The sequence below is a fragment of the Sander lucioperca genome, chromosome 7 (assembly GCF_008315115.2).
Source record: "Sander lucioperca isolate FBNREF2018 chromosome 7, SLUC_FBN_1.2, whole genome shotgun sequence".
In the NCBI taxonomy this organism is placed as follows: domain Eukaryota; kingdom Metazoa; phylum Chordata; class Actinopteri; order Perciformes; family Percidae; genus Sander; species Sander lucioperca.
The window spans coordinates 37,738,989-37,757,766 of NC_050179.1; the positions used below are offsets into that span (position 1 = coordinate 37,738,989).

At 43.2% G+C, this 18,778-nt stretch overlaps 1 protein-coding gene across 2 annotated transcripts in view; it reads right to left on the reverse strand.

Moving 5' to 3' along the window:
• Positions 1-6,171: 6,171 nt before the first annotated feature.
• The window catches only part of akap13 (A-kinase anchoring protein 13), a 113,750-nt gene continuing 101,143 nt past the window's right edge, over positions 6,172-18,778 (reverse strand). For both annotated transcript variants that reach the window (XM_031285546.2, XM_036003774.1), the window contains 11 exons: positions 16,841-16,923; positions 16,569-16,760; positions 16,348-16,491; positions 14,931-15,001; positions 13,619-13,663; positions 13,044-13,094; positions 12,756-12,950; positions 12,386-12,667; positions 8,819-8,938; positions 8,462-8,681; positions 6,172-7,379 (listed from right to left, as the gene is read on the reverse strand). In XM_031285546.2, coding sequence (XP_031141406.2) covers positions 7,321-7,379; positions 8,462-8,681; positions 8,819-8,938; positions 12,386-12,667; positions 12,756-12,950; positions 13,044-13,094; positions 13,619-13,663; positions 14,931-15,001; positions 16,348-16,491; positions 16,569-16,760; positions 16,841-16,923 — 1,462 coding nt within the window. In that variant the 3' untranslated portion in view covers positions 6,172-7,320. The remainder of the gene's footprint in view (positions 7,380-8,461; positions 8,682-8,818; positions 8,939-12,385; positions 12,668-12,755; positions 12,951-13,043; positions 13,095-13,618; positions 13,664-14,930; positions 15,002-16,347; positions 16,492-16,568; positions 16,761-16,840; positions 16,924-18,778) is intronic.

The window sequence follows — 18,778 nt, forward strand, 5'->3', positions numbered from 1 at the left end:
TTAAGCTATGAATCCAGTTTACCTTTAGCAATTTATCTATTCAGCATTCACACCCATTTTCTGCAGGAAATGCATTTTCTAGGATACTATTAATTTTTATGACTTTTTTGACATGCTATACTGACTTTTTTTCAACATACTATACTATGTTTTTCAACATGCTATACTATGACTTTTTGACATGCTATTCTATGACATGTTTAATTTTTTTCAACATAATACCCTATGACTTTTTTGAGGCTACTATTACTTCTTTCAACATACTATGCTATGTTTTCTTTCAACATACTATGACTTTTTTATCATTTTTTCAACACTATACTACGAAGTTTTTTGATATGCTATACTATACTATGACTTTTTTCTGACTTTAGGCTAGATCCACTCTATCTGGAAAGTGTCCTGGGATAACATGTTACTATATGACTTACACCATATATAAAATTGAATTAGATTATGTCTTTGTATTTCTGATCAAATCAGAGAGGTTCAGTTGCCTATTAACCACTGTGTACTCGTCTGGGGTTTAACCCTGGGACCTCTTGCACCTTAAGCGATTATTTACTTATCTGCAAAGGACATGTTAATAAAGGAAATGTCAGTGGGGGACTACTAATTATTCATATGGAGATCCCTGTTGTTTGGAATGGGCATGACCAAACAGGAAGGTTGCTGTCCATCAAGGAGGGTGCACCATCCACCCAATAGCCTTCTTCAGCCCAAGGCTGGGGTTGGACCAAATTATCATCCATCTTTTCCCATTTAGACAGAAGTATATCTGCAGCCCTTGTCCAAATGGGAATCCCAACAACCCCATTCAAAGGGGTACTAAATGGACAAATGCTCTTCTCTCTCATTTCACACCTCACACATCTCTCTCTAATTTTCAACTTTAATTTTCATTTAGATTTTTCTTGCATAGTCCCCTCCATTAAAGGAACCACAGACGTGTTGCATGACAAACAGCATGGTTATTTATTGAAGAGAGAAAATGACTTTACATTTAGAGGACAGATAAATAAAGCTTTGTTATTTATTAAAAAAAACAATCATCCAACTAAACAAAATCCACAATTATCAGTACTTTGGAAGTTCAGATTTGTACATAAAACATATTTACAAAATGTATTGTGTTGCCCTTTTTTTCTTTGTACACAAAATGCGAAAAATAAACTTTGTACCTTTTGTTTACAGTACAAATACATTTAAAAAAAAAAAGCTTACAGTGCAAAAACTGTAAGGTCTAATGTGAGTTAGTAAGTCCTTATGAATGGTTTTAGTAGCCGTCTGGTGCACGCTGAGCGGGAACACTGTGGAGCCCCAAACCACCACCATGTTCTATGATCAAACACTGTTTCTGTCATTTAGCTTATTTGGTTTCAGACATCCAAAAGCTGCTGATTGTGAACTGAGCTGTATAGGTGTACGAGGAGAACCAATGGAGAACAGCCCGACATATACCTCCTCTAACTGGACACAGAAGAATAAAACACTCAAGGACACTGAAAACAGAACTCATCCCTTGTGCATTTAGCTTGAGATGTAGAACAGTGTTCACAAAGATATATTATAACATGTTATCTACTGCTCGCACATGCCAGGCTCAATCTTCAGTCCAACTGAACTCACAATCTGCACATCAAAGTGATTTTTACATGTACAGTATTCTTAATATTTGGATCACTAAATGGAAGACAACAATCTATCACAAAGTGCTCCTTTAGCCAGGACACCATATACAGCTTTTAAACTGGCTGCTGCTGCTAAATGGAGCTTAAGGCGAAGGACAGTGTTTTGTTAGCAGTGGTGTTTAAGAATAAGGACTACATGATTTCACATGTAAACTGAGTAAAACTGATTAGCTCTCTAGTCTTTCAGGCTCTCTTGTCAGCAGCCCTGTTTTCTCTGGTGGATGTTTGTGAGACATAAGACATGTCCGTAGAGGACAGACATTATTTAGGAAGCTAAAGTCGGTCTGAGGCTCGAGCTGCGTCCTGCCAGCTGATGATAGAACACTGATAGTCGTTGCAAATACAGTGATAAATGAAGTTCTTTGTAGATGGAGACAGAGTCACTTTGACTGGTTAATACAGGGGGGCACTATCCTCAAACCAAAAATATAAAATACCTTTCTCCCCCTTTGGACTTATTTAAAGAGTATAAAACTGTGCATAAGATCCTTACTAAAAGTACGTCCAAAAGCCAAAAATGGCGTACGGCAAAAACAAAATCGGATTTATAAAACCGTGCGTACGCACATCTGTAAGCAATGTTACCTTTATAAATCACAGTGTGTATGTGAATCAGCCTCTTATCCCACCCTGTACACGCCCATTTTGAACCATAAATAGTCAATGCACTCATGAATGCTGATCAGTTTGTTAATGACCCTGGCAGTTGTTTTTTCGTTACGCCGAATCATGATGACTGGCGGGGAAAAAGCAAAAAACTTCTCAGACCCTGGTGAATTTCTGCAAATTGAATTATAATTTCGGCCTGTTCTCGCACAGTGTAGGGAAACCTGACACCTTTGCGTGGGAAGTGGCGTACGCACATTTTCAGCCCCGTTTTGTGCGTATAAATGAGACCCCAGATCTGTGTGTTGTTGTACAAAAAAAAACTTTAAGGCATAACACGTCTCTCCAATACATTATATTAACGTTGTGTGATACTGTAGAAATATATTGCACTTATTTTGAAATATATTGCCTTTTAACATGTGAATCTGCAGGTAAATGCAGGATTTCCTTCTGGAGTATGAATAACTCTCCAGAGGAACTTGGAAGACTGTTTTCCACTTCTGAATCAGAAGACCAAAGGACTGAGGAGGAAGACTAACCACTGCTAATAATCACACACAGCAGAGAGAGAGAGAGAGAGAGAGAGAGAGAGAGAGAGAGAGAGAGAGAGAGAGAGAGAGAGAGAGAGAGAGAGAGAGAGACAGAGAGGAGAGGACACAAGGAGAGGAGGAGAGGAGAGAAGGAAACATCAGTGACTGTACTCTCAGTAGAAATCTGCTCCTCTCAGCAGCAAGGCGAGAAATGACCCTGTTGGCTGAAATATCTTTCTTCAGACTGCTGCTTCCTATGAATTGCTTCTCTGCAGAGAATATGAGGAAAAAATCAATGTGGTGCAGATCTAATATGCGGATGTGTAAGAGGGGATAAATCAGAGCTTCAGGTCATCCACTGTGTGTTGGTGTGTCATAGCAGCGGGGCTGGAGAGGGGACGAGAATATGAAAAGAAACAATATTTGGATGAAGGGGAAGGGTTTGGTTTTAACAGATACTGAGTTTTGGAAGGATGTGTTGTCTTCAGATGCATTCAGTAGAACAGGGATATATGCAGGACAGTGCAGAGGAGATGTAAAGGGATTTTAAGTATCTGACAAGTTCTTGGAAGAGAAACTAGTTTAATATAGTCAGTGGTGGAGTCTACGTGATACGCAGGTATACGGAGTATACCCATTAGGAAAGGTCAAGGATTTCAGTATACCGTTAAGTAACGATGATAGTTTTGTGAGAGAACTTTCACACTTAACGTTCATAAATTCACCGCGTCTGTGTTGCGAGTCTCCTAGGAACAACAACACTTGTTTGGCAGTTATTGTCTGTGCAAATTTGAAATTAACAAATGTGAATCACTAAAGTAAACTAAATTTAAGACTCTTTCAGTGTTTTGGTAAGCCTGTCCCTGAAGCTATACTGCTACTTCGGATAACACTGCAGCAGACGTTAACGATACAGAAAATGAGCCAGATGAGGCTGATGCTTTACAGCGGCAACAAAAAACCTATGGGGTTGTCGCTCTGGGACGGGCGAGTCTAATGCTGGGAGGGAAAGAATTACAGTATACTCACTACAAAAAACTAGACTACACCACTGAATATAGTTGTCATCCTTTGTCCACTCATGATCCAATACACTTACTAATGAAGCTCAGCGCAAATTCTTTCAGGAAGACTTCTAAATTACTTCAATCACCACTATCTCTCCCTAAACTTTCAGCTGTTAAGAGGCGTTCACTCTTCAGTAAACCAACCAGAATTTGCCACGAAATTCATGATCCAATCACAGCATGACATCCTGCTTTAAATGTCTCCTCTCCTTGCTATCAGCTGTCTTTTCAGGCAAACGTGCAACCCTCCTCCTCCCCTTCCACCTCCGGGCATCGTCAACCACTGCAACCCGAGTCCCTTTCCGGCAGACAGGTCCTTCGTTCGGTCTCCGGGTTCCCTCTCCACCATCACCAGTATCTAAGCTCCATCGCGGGGGAATATGTCTGGCTTCTATACCCCTTTAAAATATTTTTAATGATGGAGTCTAATCCCCAAAGACTCTGTACATTTCATATTATGCTTATGTACAATAAATCTTTGCATATCTGCAACGAAGTCTCTCCTGATTGAAATATTGAAATCGTCTATCCAATCAAATTAAACAGCCATCTGTTGGAACAAGTCAATGTACTGTTGTAAAAATCTAATTCACACTTCATTAATTCAGTTCATTCAGGATTGTTTCTTCTATCACACGTCTGACTCGAGATCAAACTGGGCTTTGTTACGCTGTACATTCTCAAATAATGAAAAATCACAGCAAACAAATAAATAATCAGTAAACATACTACTAACATACACGGTAACTTCAACATAATGTGTACTTCCACAACATTATTCCATGGGTACTCTTCTCTCAGAGTCATTTACTTTGATTGATTCTATATTTCAAAATAAAAGACCTTCAGGGAAGGGAATGAGGTTTTAGCCACTTGCCTCCTTTTGGGTTAGGGTTAGAGGGAATAAGAATGTAAAACAGACCGTTTGAAGTGTTGAACAACAGCAAACATGACATGATGACAATGGGGGGTGGAAATAAAGGCCTGTCTGCGTCTCTCTTCAGCCACTATCTGACAATCTTCAGTATTATTATTATTATTATTATCATCATCAACTGTTCATGACTATGTTTCTGTCTGCAATGATTGGTATTGATTGATGTGACAAGCACCATTCTTACATGACTTTTTTACAATTTTTGATTGTCTCATTTAAAGGCGCTGCTTAAAACGTGTTTTTGTTCAACTATCAACATTTGTCACAAAGAGGCAAATATATGTAAAATAATCCAAACTGATTGACATCAACATGGATGTTAAGCCAAAAAGTGCTCAGAACTGAGTGAGTGAGTGATTTCAGTCTGCTGATGAAGACAATGAGCAATGTGGTCAAAAGAAGAGCTACTAAAGGGATCCTGAGGGGGGGATATTGTTCTGTCAACTGATGTTTCCGATGACAAGAGAAGAAAAGTAGAGCTCAGTAAACTGATGTTCAAATGTTCAGACAACTAATAACTCATGTTCATTTTTCACTCAAATGGGCCTGCAGTATTCATTTTGACCGCAGAAGCAATAACATGATATGATCATATCATCTCAATATAAATCCAGTAAATGTAATAATACTGAATTGTGACCCGGCCCCACTGCAACATAACTACGTTGCACTGCTACTCTCATGGGTAATGTTTTCTTTTACAATTCTGTCATTTCCAAATCATTTCCTAATTTCCTAAAACTTAACTACAAAGAACGGTGTCATACTAATTTAGTTCAATTGGTACACTTCTATTTGTAAAAATGTGAAAATATGTGAAACGTTGAAGCAAGCATACATACGGAGCCCCTCATTTTGAGCATTTGAGATTTCAAAAAATGACATCTTTCAGGAACTTGGGGGCTCGGTATATAACAGTTCAACATATATTAAAGGGGAACTATGCAGGTTTTTTTTAGCTTAATTTACAGCTTCGGAGTCATTGGAATGGTTATATGACTTTTTTCAGGTTGAATGGTGGTCGTCTCGCTCCCCCCTAGCACCTGTTAGCAGGAAAAATCACCCTTGCAACTTTCAGCTGGCGAGCTGCCGGCATCAGCATCAGGAAGTATCGCATGATATCAGGTCTTGCGGTGGAACAAATTGCTTCACGGCACTGCACACATACCATTCCATTCAGGAACCGGCTAGCTATAAGAACAAGGTAGCGATGGCAAGCTAGGAAAGCATTGTCGGAGAAACAGAGAAAGAGGAAATGGCAGACTGACTGAGTGAGGAGTCAGACACAAGTAAACATAGGAGCTGCCAAATATCTATTCCGAAGCTGTAGGGGGAGCTCTATAGAGAAACCTGCCAGCAAAAAGAGAGAAAACAGCGAAGAAATTGTCCAAACTGCATAGCGCCCCTTTAACAATAAAGTTTACAGTAATAAATGGAGATATACTTGGGTTTAAATGGAGCTTATCTTTCAAGAATGTTCCTGCTTACCTGTAATCAGTAACAAATGACTAAAAGATGTATGATTAAATGATTAGGAAATGACAGAGCCTTAATAAGAAGCATCACTCTCTCATGAATATAAAGTGCAGGTTTAAATCTTTGTATCCTGATCCTGTTGAGCTGCAGTGATTGTTCCACTGAAAGACGATTAAAGACGATCACTGATTCTTCTGCAGAGCTCGATACTGACTGAGATGACCCTCAGCCAAAAAATAATGAATTTCTAGAGATAAAAACATCTGCTATGACCACCTTCGTTCCACTGAGCAGAGACTGTCTCAGAGACGCGTGTCCTGACCACTCTACAGATTCAGACATGTCTCTGGGGATTGGTTGTGTCTGGAGTTCTGTGGCCTCGGTGAGCACACTGAGCACACACACTGACCTCAGCACACAGTGTGGACACTGAGACATGGTGATTACTAACTGTTACACACACCATGTGGTGTGCCGTCTGTTACTCCCTCTCCCCTTGTTTGACAGCTTGACTGATAAAAAGTTATAAAGCAAACCTCACACATTAAATTAAAAGTTCCTCGAGTTGCTAACTGAAACTGAGGAGTCACCAGCACCACAGGCACTCAAAGTTAGCATCAGCACGACTAGAAAGAAAAGGCACTCATTATTGGTTCATGTTAAAGCTACAGTGTAAAGTCTCGAGGAGATTTGACTTGACACGTGATCTGACACACAGTTCGTCTGATTCGGCTTGGCTTTCCATCTCTAACACATGGAAGCTTGAGGGAAAGTCTTCTCCTGATTGAGTCATCATCTCAACACTGACCCTTCACCTGGTGTCTCTGGGAGGAGGACCCAGTCCATTCTGTCTGGCAGGAAGGCAGGGACAGTGTCCAGAGGCCAGGCGGTCAGCAGAGCCACGTGGGCATTTTATATACAAATAGAGAGTTAGGGGTCCTGTTTGCTGCTCGGCCAGTTGTCTGGTTCTTCGGGAAAGTTACAAGTGCACATGTGCATCATCCAGGTACTCAGCAGAAGAAGATGTCTCCATCATTGTGAGGATCCGACATCACTGCAACTTTGCTTTCTACAGAGACATGAAGATAAAGAGACATGAAGAACGCCGTGCAACCAGTAACCGGTAACATAGCTCAAGCACGGCGTTCGTCGTTCGACTGATCGTGACTGTTTTCCCAAGATGGGGCCCGCCTGTATACGTGAATGGTACCGTCTTTATAAACTATTTTTTTAATAAACTGTCTGTACACTTACAAAGTTCTCAATGCTTCGGTTTACATGTAGGGACCCTCATTATGCTACCGTGGAAGTGTGGTGCTATTTTGAGCCTTGTTAGTGGTATAGAAATAGCGATTTCTTTTTACTTTATCCGTGCCCCGACGACGTTAGCTTTATAAGCTAATTAGCGGTTTGTTCTAAAACTGGTCATATTCGATTAGCATGAAAACATATCCCAGAGAACGGTCGACTCGTAATCATGTGTTATTAACCCCTAGGTTTATTTGCGCTGGATTTGTCCTTTAATTGATAGGATAACTTCGCGACAGAATAGTGGGGACGACATGCAGCAAAGGGCCCGTGGGTCGAATTCGAACCCGGGCCGCTGCCAAGGACTCCGCCTACATGGGGCGCACGCTCTACTGGGTGAGCTAGAGGCCGCCCCAACTACTTAATAGTGTTTTTCACTTCCATGTGTCACAAACGAGATAAAGCATGTCAATCAGTGGGTTTTAGAGGAGCGGTGGGTGGAGCCTGAGCCAGGCTAGCTGTCGGGCTATAGGTCACACAGACACAAAAACATGGTATCAGCCTGACTAACTCACCGCAGGAAGACACCTCACAAAAGTAACCCTTATGTAACATTAAGGGCAAGTGAGCATAGATGATAAGAGCATTTCCAAGGGAAGCTGTCATATATATCAAATTCTATACTCCAAATAACAATTTAGATTCTTGATATCATCAGTAAATCTGGCATTGTGCAGTCTATTTATTATAAAAAAATATATATTTATTTATTTCCATGCTGCCAAAAGGACTCAAGGAAGCTCAAGAAGCAGATGGAGTCTTTCTCTAATATACAGATACAGTATATTCCAGGTGAGAAAACAAGAGAAAGAGCCTATTTCAGGATAGTTTGGTTCATCCTACCTGTCTGTGGCTGCTCTCCTTTGCCCTTCTTCTTCCTCTTGTCTTTCTTCTCCTTGGTTTTAGACAGCTGGAGCAGTCTGCAGGGGAGCTGGGACTCCTTCTCTGCTCCCTGGGGCTTGGAGGACGAGGTAGAGGAGAAGGGGTTAAAGCTTTTGCCCATCCTCTTGGATCCGATGCGGAGGAAAGGTTCTCTGCTCGGGGCCGAGGATGAGACCTCCACCTGTAGTACACATCCAGAAAAAGGAGACTTCTTTCAGGTGTTCTATGACTCATGTAGCAGCCGTCTAAACTAAAACTAACACACTGCTCTGTTCTCTTTCTGTGAATAAGTTTGGAACTTGGAGGACTCTATTTTACCCCTTTTGGCTGTTCTGCTGCTTCTTTCGAATCTAGATCCAGAGAGCCAGAGCTGTGGAACCTTATGGAGTCTTCAGAGGTGGTGGAAGGCGTGCGCTGGTACCTCTGAAGCTGCTCCGACTGTAAATGATGCATAGAGACACCAGAGACATGAGTTCAATCAGTTTGCAGACGTTTGCCAGCGGGTGAGCGAGGAATCATTCCCATGGAGCCCACATCAAAACTATTTTAGTTTATTAAAGATGCAGTAGGTAAGACTTATCTGTCATATTTGCTGAAACTGACCCTATGTTTGAGTAGAACTACATTAGGCAGGTCATTTTAAAAAATATGTGGGGGGGGGGGAAATAGAGGATAGTTCAGGCCAGGAGCTAACATTTTCTCATTTTGTGTTGGTCGGTCTATCATTTGTCTATCTATCATTGTCTGCCCACACACACACACACACACACACACACACACACACACAGTGCTCTGTCTGAGAATAACAAATTCTAATTCATGTTGATGCATACATAAATAATGGGGGATTACTACTCCTTATTTCATTGGCTATTTGGAAGTTTTGGGGTAATGCAATTTTTGGGGTAGCAACATATATCTCAAAGGAAAACTAAATTGTTCTCCAACTTGAGTTTCCTGTTACTGGCTGTGGAACAGTGGAACAGTCAGGATGTGGGAACCCAGTGATGCTCAGAGGATCAAACCAACAGCTCATCCAGATTATCTAAACCACTTTGATGCACACAGTGTCACTGATAACCCCTCACATATCAGTGATGCACATAGTGTCACTGATAACCCACCATACGTCCGTGATGCACACTGTGTCACTGATAACCTCTCATACATTCATGATGCACAGTGTTACTGATAACCCCTCATACTTCCGTGATGCACACAGTGGCCCAATCCCAAAGTCCAGACTCAGACTCACGGACTTTGGTGTGCGTTCTCGCGAAATTCGTAACGGCTTAGGGTTGTCCCAATCTCGAATTTCAAAGGGCATGAGGGTTTGAGTACACACTTACCGAGCCCTTTCTGTGAGTCTGCATCGATGCAGACTTCACCAAAGGGAATTACCCACAGTTCAAAGCGCTGTGACGTTTACCGCGGAGACCATAGAGAAATCCGGAAATTACAAAGGTAAACAACAGCACGACACACGACCACGGAACACAGACCAACCTGTTGTCCAGCTTGTAAAACAAGAGTTTGAAAAAATGTGGAAAGCAACAAACTTAAAATGAAAATTCCCAAACCGGCAAGTGTCAGTGCATCTTTGTTATTAAACGTCGCCAAGGTAACATGTGAAGTGCTGTCCCAATCCCATTTATACCTATCTGAGCCCATTTGGCCTCACACACTCACTCATCAGCACCTGAGATCAATTAAGTCTGTGAGTCTTCAGTCCTTAGTCCTCAGGGCTCACTTTGGGATTGGGCCAGTGTTACTGTTAACCCCTCATACATCAGTGATGCACACAGTGTTACTGTTAACCCCTCATACATCAGTGATGCACACAGTGTTACTGATAACCCCTCGTACATCAGTGATGCACACAGTGTTACTGATAGCCCCTCATACTTCAGTAGGTCCCAGCTGAATCAATAGGCTCGTTCGAGATTAACTGTGCCTCGCCTGTAAAGTGGACGAGAGCAGGCGGCAGCAGCCGGGGGCGGTGACAAAAATCTGATGTCAAGTCGGACAGATTACAGCCGTTTCCAGCAGCCTTCAGGCTGAACAGGAAGTCACAGAAACACTCACATCCTGTTATGTACGATTCCGATGTAAGAAAATGTTATCCAACCCATATATCAGCTTGTACACAGTCTCCAGTTGTTTTTATTATGACAGAGTAGCTCTCAAAATGCTCTACATGCGATCTGTTGCTGATTTTAATAAACAACAGACTGTAGGTGATCCGTAATCTGAACAGATTTAGTCTCTCTGACTTCTAAACGTAACTATCAGCCACACAACATGGGTTCTGTACAGAATAAGCCTTTATATCAGACAAATGCAGTTAAAATCCCTCCAATTCAAAAACAATAAAAAGTTTATATAAAACGTCATCATGTTGAATTGATTCTGAACCAATCAGCTGTTAGATCAGCCGAGAGGCCGGCGTTTCCCAGCATGCCTTGGGACAGCCTTGGGTCTTGCAGTCGGTGAAAAGCAACTGCGCTGCCTGTCTCAAACCTGCGGCCGCCTTGATCTCGTGAGGTCATCGTTGCCCACGTGTGCGTGAGGTCAGAGCAAGTCGGGATCAAGTCGGACACAAATCTCACCGGCATGCATTGGGCGGCGATCGATTCTGCTCAGACCTGGCTCATCTCCAATGAGCCTAATGTCTCTAACTTCAGGTCTGCTCACCTTGTTCCCACATCTCAAACCAACCATTGCATGAGTTATTATTATGGAGTACCTCACCATATCATTATAGCCATCCCTCAACACCTATACTTTTTAACATACAGTATACCATACCTAGAGATTGGCATGGGGTACTTTCTGTAAAATCATCTCTCAATGCAAATCAAACCAGCTATTAGGCTAACTGAAATAAAACCATGCCAATCTCTAGGTATGGTGAAGGGTATGTGATGATGTGGGGCTATTTTAATTCCAAAGGCCAAGGGAACTTTATCAGGATGCATAGTATCCTGGATCCATGAAATAACTGGCCTTTAAAAATAAAAATCTGCCTGCCTCTATGGGAATTTAACATAGGGGTGTACTCACTTTTGTCGCCAGCGGTTTAGACATTAATGGCTGTGTGTTGAGTTATTTTGAGGGGACAGCACATTTATAGTGTTAACCAAGCTGTACACTTAATACTTTACATTGTAGCAAAGTGTAATTTCTTCAGTGTTGTCCCATTAAAATATATAATGAAATATTTACTAAAATGTGAGGGGTGTACTCACTTTTGTGAGATAGTGTACATAGTAATAGTTGGACAATATCTACATCTAAACACAGACACAGCTAAATAAAGTAAGCCGTTAGCATGCAAGGCATGTGACCATTCTACCAATTAATTCACACAATCGTCAGTTCTATAAAACCTCCAACTGGGGACAAAGGTCTAGAAGTAACACTTTATCTTTTATATGAGTTGACTGGTTAGAGCTGTTCCCGTTAGCTCTTTAAGCTACGTGGCGTGTGACTGTAGCACTGGGCTAACCTGCCTGCACAACCCAGTCTCACGGCAATTCGTGAAATGGTCACGTTATTTAATGTATTGATTCGTGTTCACGGGGACGTTTTTCTCGTTTTTTTTCGTGGTGGCCAGCAACCTTTCCCCATTGTCTTCCTAATCACAACCGTCCCGTTATTGTCCCGCGTCCCCCGCGACCGCCTCCTGGCGTGTGAGGCGTCCTTTCCCCATTGTGTTTTTCCGAAACCTAACCTCTGAATAGATGGTTCCCATTTCATGCTGGCCACCACGAAAAAAACGAGATAAACGTGTTGTTGTACACGTATCAATAGATTAAAAATAACGTGACAATTACACGAACTGCCGTGAGACCGTGTTGGCCTGCATCATCAGCGGACTCTGACCTGGTCTGTGTTCATGGCCTCCAGTCTCTGGGTGTCTCTCCTCAGAGCCTCCTGCTCCCTCTCCAGCAGCATCTGGGCCTCCTTCAGCCTCTCCAGCTCTGCCTGGTACTCCTCTTTCTTCCTGAGCAGCAGCTCTCCCTCCTCGGTCAGATGGCGACGCCTCTCCTTGGTCTGCTCCTCCTCCTGCCTCAGCCTCTCCTCCCGCTCGGCCAGACTCTTCTCCTTCAACTCCCACGCCTTCTCCCTCCTCCTCTTCTCCTCCTGATGAGCAGCCTGCTGTTTCTGAAACAAACCACATATACTGAGTGTGGTACTGGATTCAAACTAATAAATGTAATAAAAAGGGCTCAGAGCATTATGGGAAGTGAACCTGCAGAGTGGCCGCCTCCTGTCGCTGTCTCTCCAGACTTCGGTGTTTCTCCTGCTCGATGAGTGAGGAGGGGCGGGACGAGGACGTGGACGACAGTGAGGAAGAGGACGAATGTCTGGAGGATGTGGCGGCGAGCCGGTCGCTGAGGGTCTGCCGCTGGTCCTCGATGAACGAGTCCTGCTGGAGCACAACGGCCTAGAGGCACAGAGAGAGAGAGGGGGGTGTGTGATTACAGGGGAAAGACACTCTGCGGTGTATGGAGTCACTGTCCTGGGGGGGTCACTGTACCTGCAGTGCAATCAGCAGCTCGTGGAGATGTGTCACACTGTGCAGAACCTGCTGGGGTTACACAGGATCACATTACAGTCAGGTGTCAGTAACCAATCACATTACAGTCAGTTACGACAGTGTGAGCAAACATTTGATTTGGACAGGTTGATCAACCTGCTGTGGATCAACACATTTTCCCACTATGATATCATGTCTCAGACAGATCTGATGGTAACAATGATATTTAAGTCTCCTGTGTTTCTCTCATGATATAATGCACAGCTTTTCAGCACTCGTGTCACAATGCCTGCTGGGTAATTTACACCAAACACAGTAGCAGTGCTAAAATGTGTAGCAAGAGGATTCAGACAGGGACACTGTTCAGTATGAAGAGTAGTGAGGATTGAGACCATGTCTTTGTATTTCTGAACCAGCCTTTAAATAAAACCGGACTGAGCTACTGCCTACTCTACCTCCAGTGGCTGGTGTCACGGTGACTGTGTAGAGCTATGCCTGGTAACACACACATGATCACAGGACGTTCACTCAAAGTCCTGATGCTGCAGCGAGCGTCAGAGGCAGGCCATACTCACCTCCGTGTTTCTCTTCAGCAACATCTGTAGGCTGGCAGTAGCTCCCTGAGAGAGAGAGAGACACACACACACACACACACACACACACACACACACACACACACACACACACACACACACACACACACACACACACACACACCAAGTGCCATTTACTTCAACAGGAAGCATTTACAATATTACAACAGTTCTTAATAGCAGGTGTGGTAGCAAAACACAGTACATTCAGTAGTGGCCATCTTTACTCTAACTCTCTGCACTCACAGTCTCAGCTCATACCTGCTTTACAACAGTGTCACCTAGTGGTAGAATACAGCAGACATACAGAGGGCGAACACAACACTGTCTCTGTGGCTCTGTTTCTCTGTGTCAATTCAATTCCAATTCAAATTGCTTTATTGGCATGTATGTCAGAAATAACAATATTGCCAAAGCATCAAGGATAATAATGTGAGAAGAGATACATACATAGAATTCATTGAGTAACTAAAATATATACAATTAAAAACAAAAACATGAAAGCAACAACACATTGTGACATGCACTCATATATCTCGCTGCTTCTACAGTGCTCACACTATTTTCTCCAAGTAGATGTTGCATTTTTGTCTGGTCAGAGAGAGAGATCAAAATCTGGGAGTTTACGTTAAATTTTGGTAAAGAACTGAGTTCTGATGTCAGTATATGTGCTATTTTGAAGCAGGAAGTGTTGCTCTGTCTCCACCTGTCTCTGTGGACAGAGCTGACACAGCCTGTCTTCTCGAGGCAGCCAGGTCTGTCTGTGGCAGGCGGTTTCCACAGCCAGACTGTGTCCTCTCAGCCTGTACCTGGTCAGAATCAGAGTCTGTGGTTATGTATGGTGCTCAAGTATTCAGCTACTGTGTACTCTCGGTTTAGGGCTAGGTAACAATCCATTTTGCTTTGATGTTTAGTAGTGTCTTTCCAATAGGATGTATTTCTGTTTTTGTCTACAGATGATTTGGTTGGGCCGGGTGGTTTGGGGGGTGTCCTGAGGTTCTGGGGGCTGTGAGGTGAGGGAGCTGTGTCTGTCTCTCTGTGTTTCCCTGTCTCTGTAGTATATACAAGTATAAAGTAGCAGAACATGGAAATACTCAAGCAAAGTACAACTACCTCAAAAGTGTTCTTAAGTACAGTACTCAAGTGTACCTTTATGAGTTATTTATCTCGTCACTTTGACACAGTCTGTAGTGCTACACTCTGTGCTGTGTCTTCAGATAGTTATACCACTGAAAGTGTGTACATGTGTCTCACACACACACACACACACACACACACACACACACACACACACCTTTTTCAACACGCTGTCTGACTCCGTCCTGCGGAGGTCCAGCGATTCATCCCCCTCTTCCTTCTCTCCGTCTGAGGACAGAGAATAAAAGATCTGATTCATCATCACAGAAGGGACAGAAGGAAGAGAACATGTTGATCATGTCGGGACAGAGGGAAGAGAACATGTTGATCATGTCGGGACAGAGGAAAGAGATCATGTCGGGACAGAGGGGAGAGAACATGTCGATCATGTCGGGACAGAGGGGAGAGAACGTGTCGATCATGTCGGGACAGAGGGAAGAGAACATGTTGATCATGTCGGGACAGAGGGAAGAGAACATGTCGATCATGTCGGGACAGAGGGATGAGAACATGTCGATCATGTCGGGACAGAGGGGAGAGAACGTGTCGATCATGTCGGGACAAAGGGAAGAGAACATGTTGATCATGTCGGGACAGAGGGGAGAGAACATGTCGATCATGTCGGGACAGAGGGACGAGAACATGTCGATCATGTTGGGACAGAGGGATGAGAACATGTCGATCATGTCGGGACAGAGGGGAGAGAACATGTCGATCATGTCGGGACAGAGTAAAGAGAACATGTCGATCATGTCGGGACAGAGGGGAGAGAACATGTCGGGACAGAGGAAAGAGATCATGTCGATCATGTCGGGACAGAGGGGAAAGAACATGTCGATCATGTCGGGACAGAGTAAAGAGATCATGTCGATCATGTCGGGACAGAGGGGAAAGAACATGTCGATCATGTCGGGACAGAGTAAAGAGAACATGTCGATCATGTCGGGACAGAGGGGAGAGAACGTGTCGATCATGTCGGGACAGAGGGGAGAGAACATGTTGATCATGTCGGGACAGAGGGGAGAGAACATGTCGATCATGTCGGGACAGAGTAAAGAGAACATGTCGATCATGTCGGGACAGAGGGGAGAGAACGTGTCGATCATGTCGGGACAGAGGGGAGAGAACGTGTCGATCATGTCGGGACAGAGTAAAGAGAACATGTCGATCATGTCGGGACAGAGTAAAGAGAACATGTCGATCATGTCGGGACAGAGTAAAGAGAACATGTCGATCATGTCGGGACAGAGGGGAGAGAACATGTCGATCATGTCGGGACAGAGGGGAGAGAACGTGTCGATCATGTCGGGACAGAGTAAAGAGAACATGTCGATCATGTCGGGACAGAGGGGAGAGAACATGTCGGGACAGAGGAAAGAGATCATGTCGATCATGTTGGGACAGAGGGGAGAGAACATGTCGATCATGTCGGGACAGAGGGACGAGAACATGTCGATCATGTCGGGACAGAGGGACGAGAACATGTCGATCAGTGAGGACTGTGAGTGCAGTGCAGCTGCTGTCAGATCTGAGGAAACAAAGACACCTTGACCGAGTGTTTCTCTGTGTCTTACTCTTGCCGCTGTTCATTTGATGGCTGTCGAAGCCTCCGAATGTCTCGGCTCTCCTGGGCAGACAGACGGGCCCCACACTGTCCCCCCCTGCCAGGCCGGCTGGAACACCAACACCGCTGCTGACGTAGCCCTGCAGGCTCTCCACTGGAGGGGACAGAAACACTGTTAACCTGTCATCTGGGGGACACAGAAACCAGGAATCACCTCCGAACCCTGCTCACCTTCTCTCAGTGCATCCTTTATGATTGGCTCCCCCTTTGTGACTTCATCAGGTGTGGCCATGAACAACATGCGCTCCCTGACTGGTGGATTGGGATCATCAGGGGCGGGGGTCCAGTCGCCCAGCTCTCTGAAGATGTGGACCTTCTCCTCCAGTAAAGCCAGGATCTGCTCGTCTTTCCTCCGCAGCAGCTCTGGAACCAAACACCATCACTGCATTAAAGACATTACTGAGAGGACAGAAGACAGAAGACCAGCATGGCCGGCTGCTCACCACGGATCTCCTTGGCTCTGTTCTCCTGCTGCCTCCTGTCTTCTTCCGTCTCACTGGGGACGCCCTCGTCCTCGTCCTTCTCCCTGTCAGCACACAGACACAGAGTCAGATATCATCCAACGCCTTTCATTCTCCATCCAGACATATCCAAGACCTGGTCCAGAAACTCAACTCTTGACCTGTGACATTCAAAGAACGTTTGTTCACCATGTCCGAGCTGCCTGAGGACTCGGAAGCTTTCTGTCCACTTTGGTTAGTTCTTCAGGCCATGTTTCAGGTAAACTAACAGGGTCTACTGGTTACCAGTCCAGTATAGAATTCAATTTAAAATCCTGGTCCTTATTTTTAGAGCCCTGCATGGTCAAGTTCCTGCCTACATCTCTGACTTCATACAGTTTCATACTCCCACCCGTAGTCTGAGGTCATTAGGTCAGAGGCTATTGAGTGGTTCCCGGCACTCATTTTAAAACTAGAGGGGATCGATCATTCCAAGCAGTGGCTCCTAGGCCGTGGGATGTCTTGCCTCCCTTTCTACGTTGTGTAAATTCTGTTGAATCTTTTAAAAAGCAGTTGAAGACTCTTCTGCTGTTCAAGCAGGCTTTTAGTTAGTCAAGGGGTTTTTATGGTTGTTTGTTATGTTTTCTATTTGTATTTAAATGTTCTTGTATTTTAATTTGTGGTATTACATTTTATTGTGAAGCACTTTGTGATTTTTATCTGTGAAAGGTGCTATACAAATAAACGTTACTTACTTACTTATGTTTGTAGCTGTGGACTGACTGTGAAGCTAATGTTGCTGTGTTACACAGAAGGAGCATATTTACCCTGGTAATGAATAACATCCTAATGTCTTTAACTATGAAAGTAATGTATTCAAATGTTTCACTGTGCATATAGACACTGTCAATATACAAAGGTATGTGTCACTCCTCTTTACAAACATTACTGGTGTGAACAGACCTCGAGCGGCACCATTAGGAACTTTCCATGAAAGAGCCTTCTGCTTCCACTACATTGCACTTTTTGTACCTTTCAAATCATGAGTTAGAATAATATTTAATAATAACAGTGAAGGTCTAACAGAGACAAACAATATATTACATTACACAAATCACATGTGACGGCGATGTATTCAACCAATAAGCAAGCATGTGTAAGTCAACAACACACTCCTTGTTCTTACAAGTTGTTACAAGTTTGTGTGTGCTTAATTCAAATTCATTCCATATATTGTACTATTCCTTAATATTGCCATACATTACATACTGTGTAGAAATATGGGGAAACACGTACAAAACAACTACTAACCCTACTTTTATATTACAAAAGAGAGCAATAAGAATGATTAACAGAGACAACAAATAGATTATTTATAAACTCACACACTTAGTTTCAGATAAGAGAGGAAGTGTGAACTAAGGGGAATGTGCATGCTCACTAAGATAAAAATTAGAACAAATGTAAAACACAGATGTATATCGGTAAAAGGAGTAAACATGTGGAATCTTTCAGATGAGGAAAATAAAATGTGTAACACGCTACAAAGATTTAAACAAAAAAAGGGAATACTAAAAAAGAAGATGGTAAATACATATAAAAGTGAGGCATGTATTGCAATGTGTTTTGTTTATTTGATCTATTTAGTTTTGTTTCATATCTTCTGCACATAATATGTGTTAATATGTACATAGTAGGGATCGAACGATATAGATTTTTTAGTGCTGATGCCGATACCGATTCTCTTTTCACCAGCCTTAGCCGATGACCGATACGGGCTGCCGATTTTCTTGAGCCGACATTTGGAGCCGATACTGCTTTTGCTCCCTCAATTTACATCATAAACATGTAAACCCTGCCACACTGGATTTGTTTTCGGAATCTGCTCTGCCATTTCTTTAAAAATAATAAACAAAAACACAGATCAGTGTCACTTCTGCA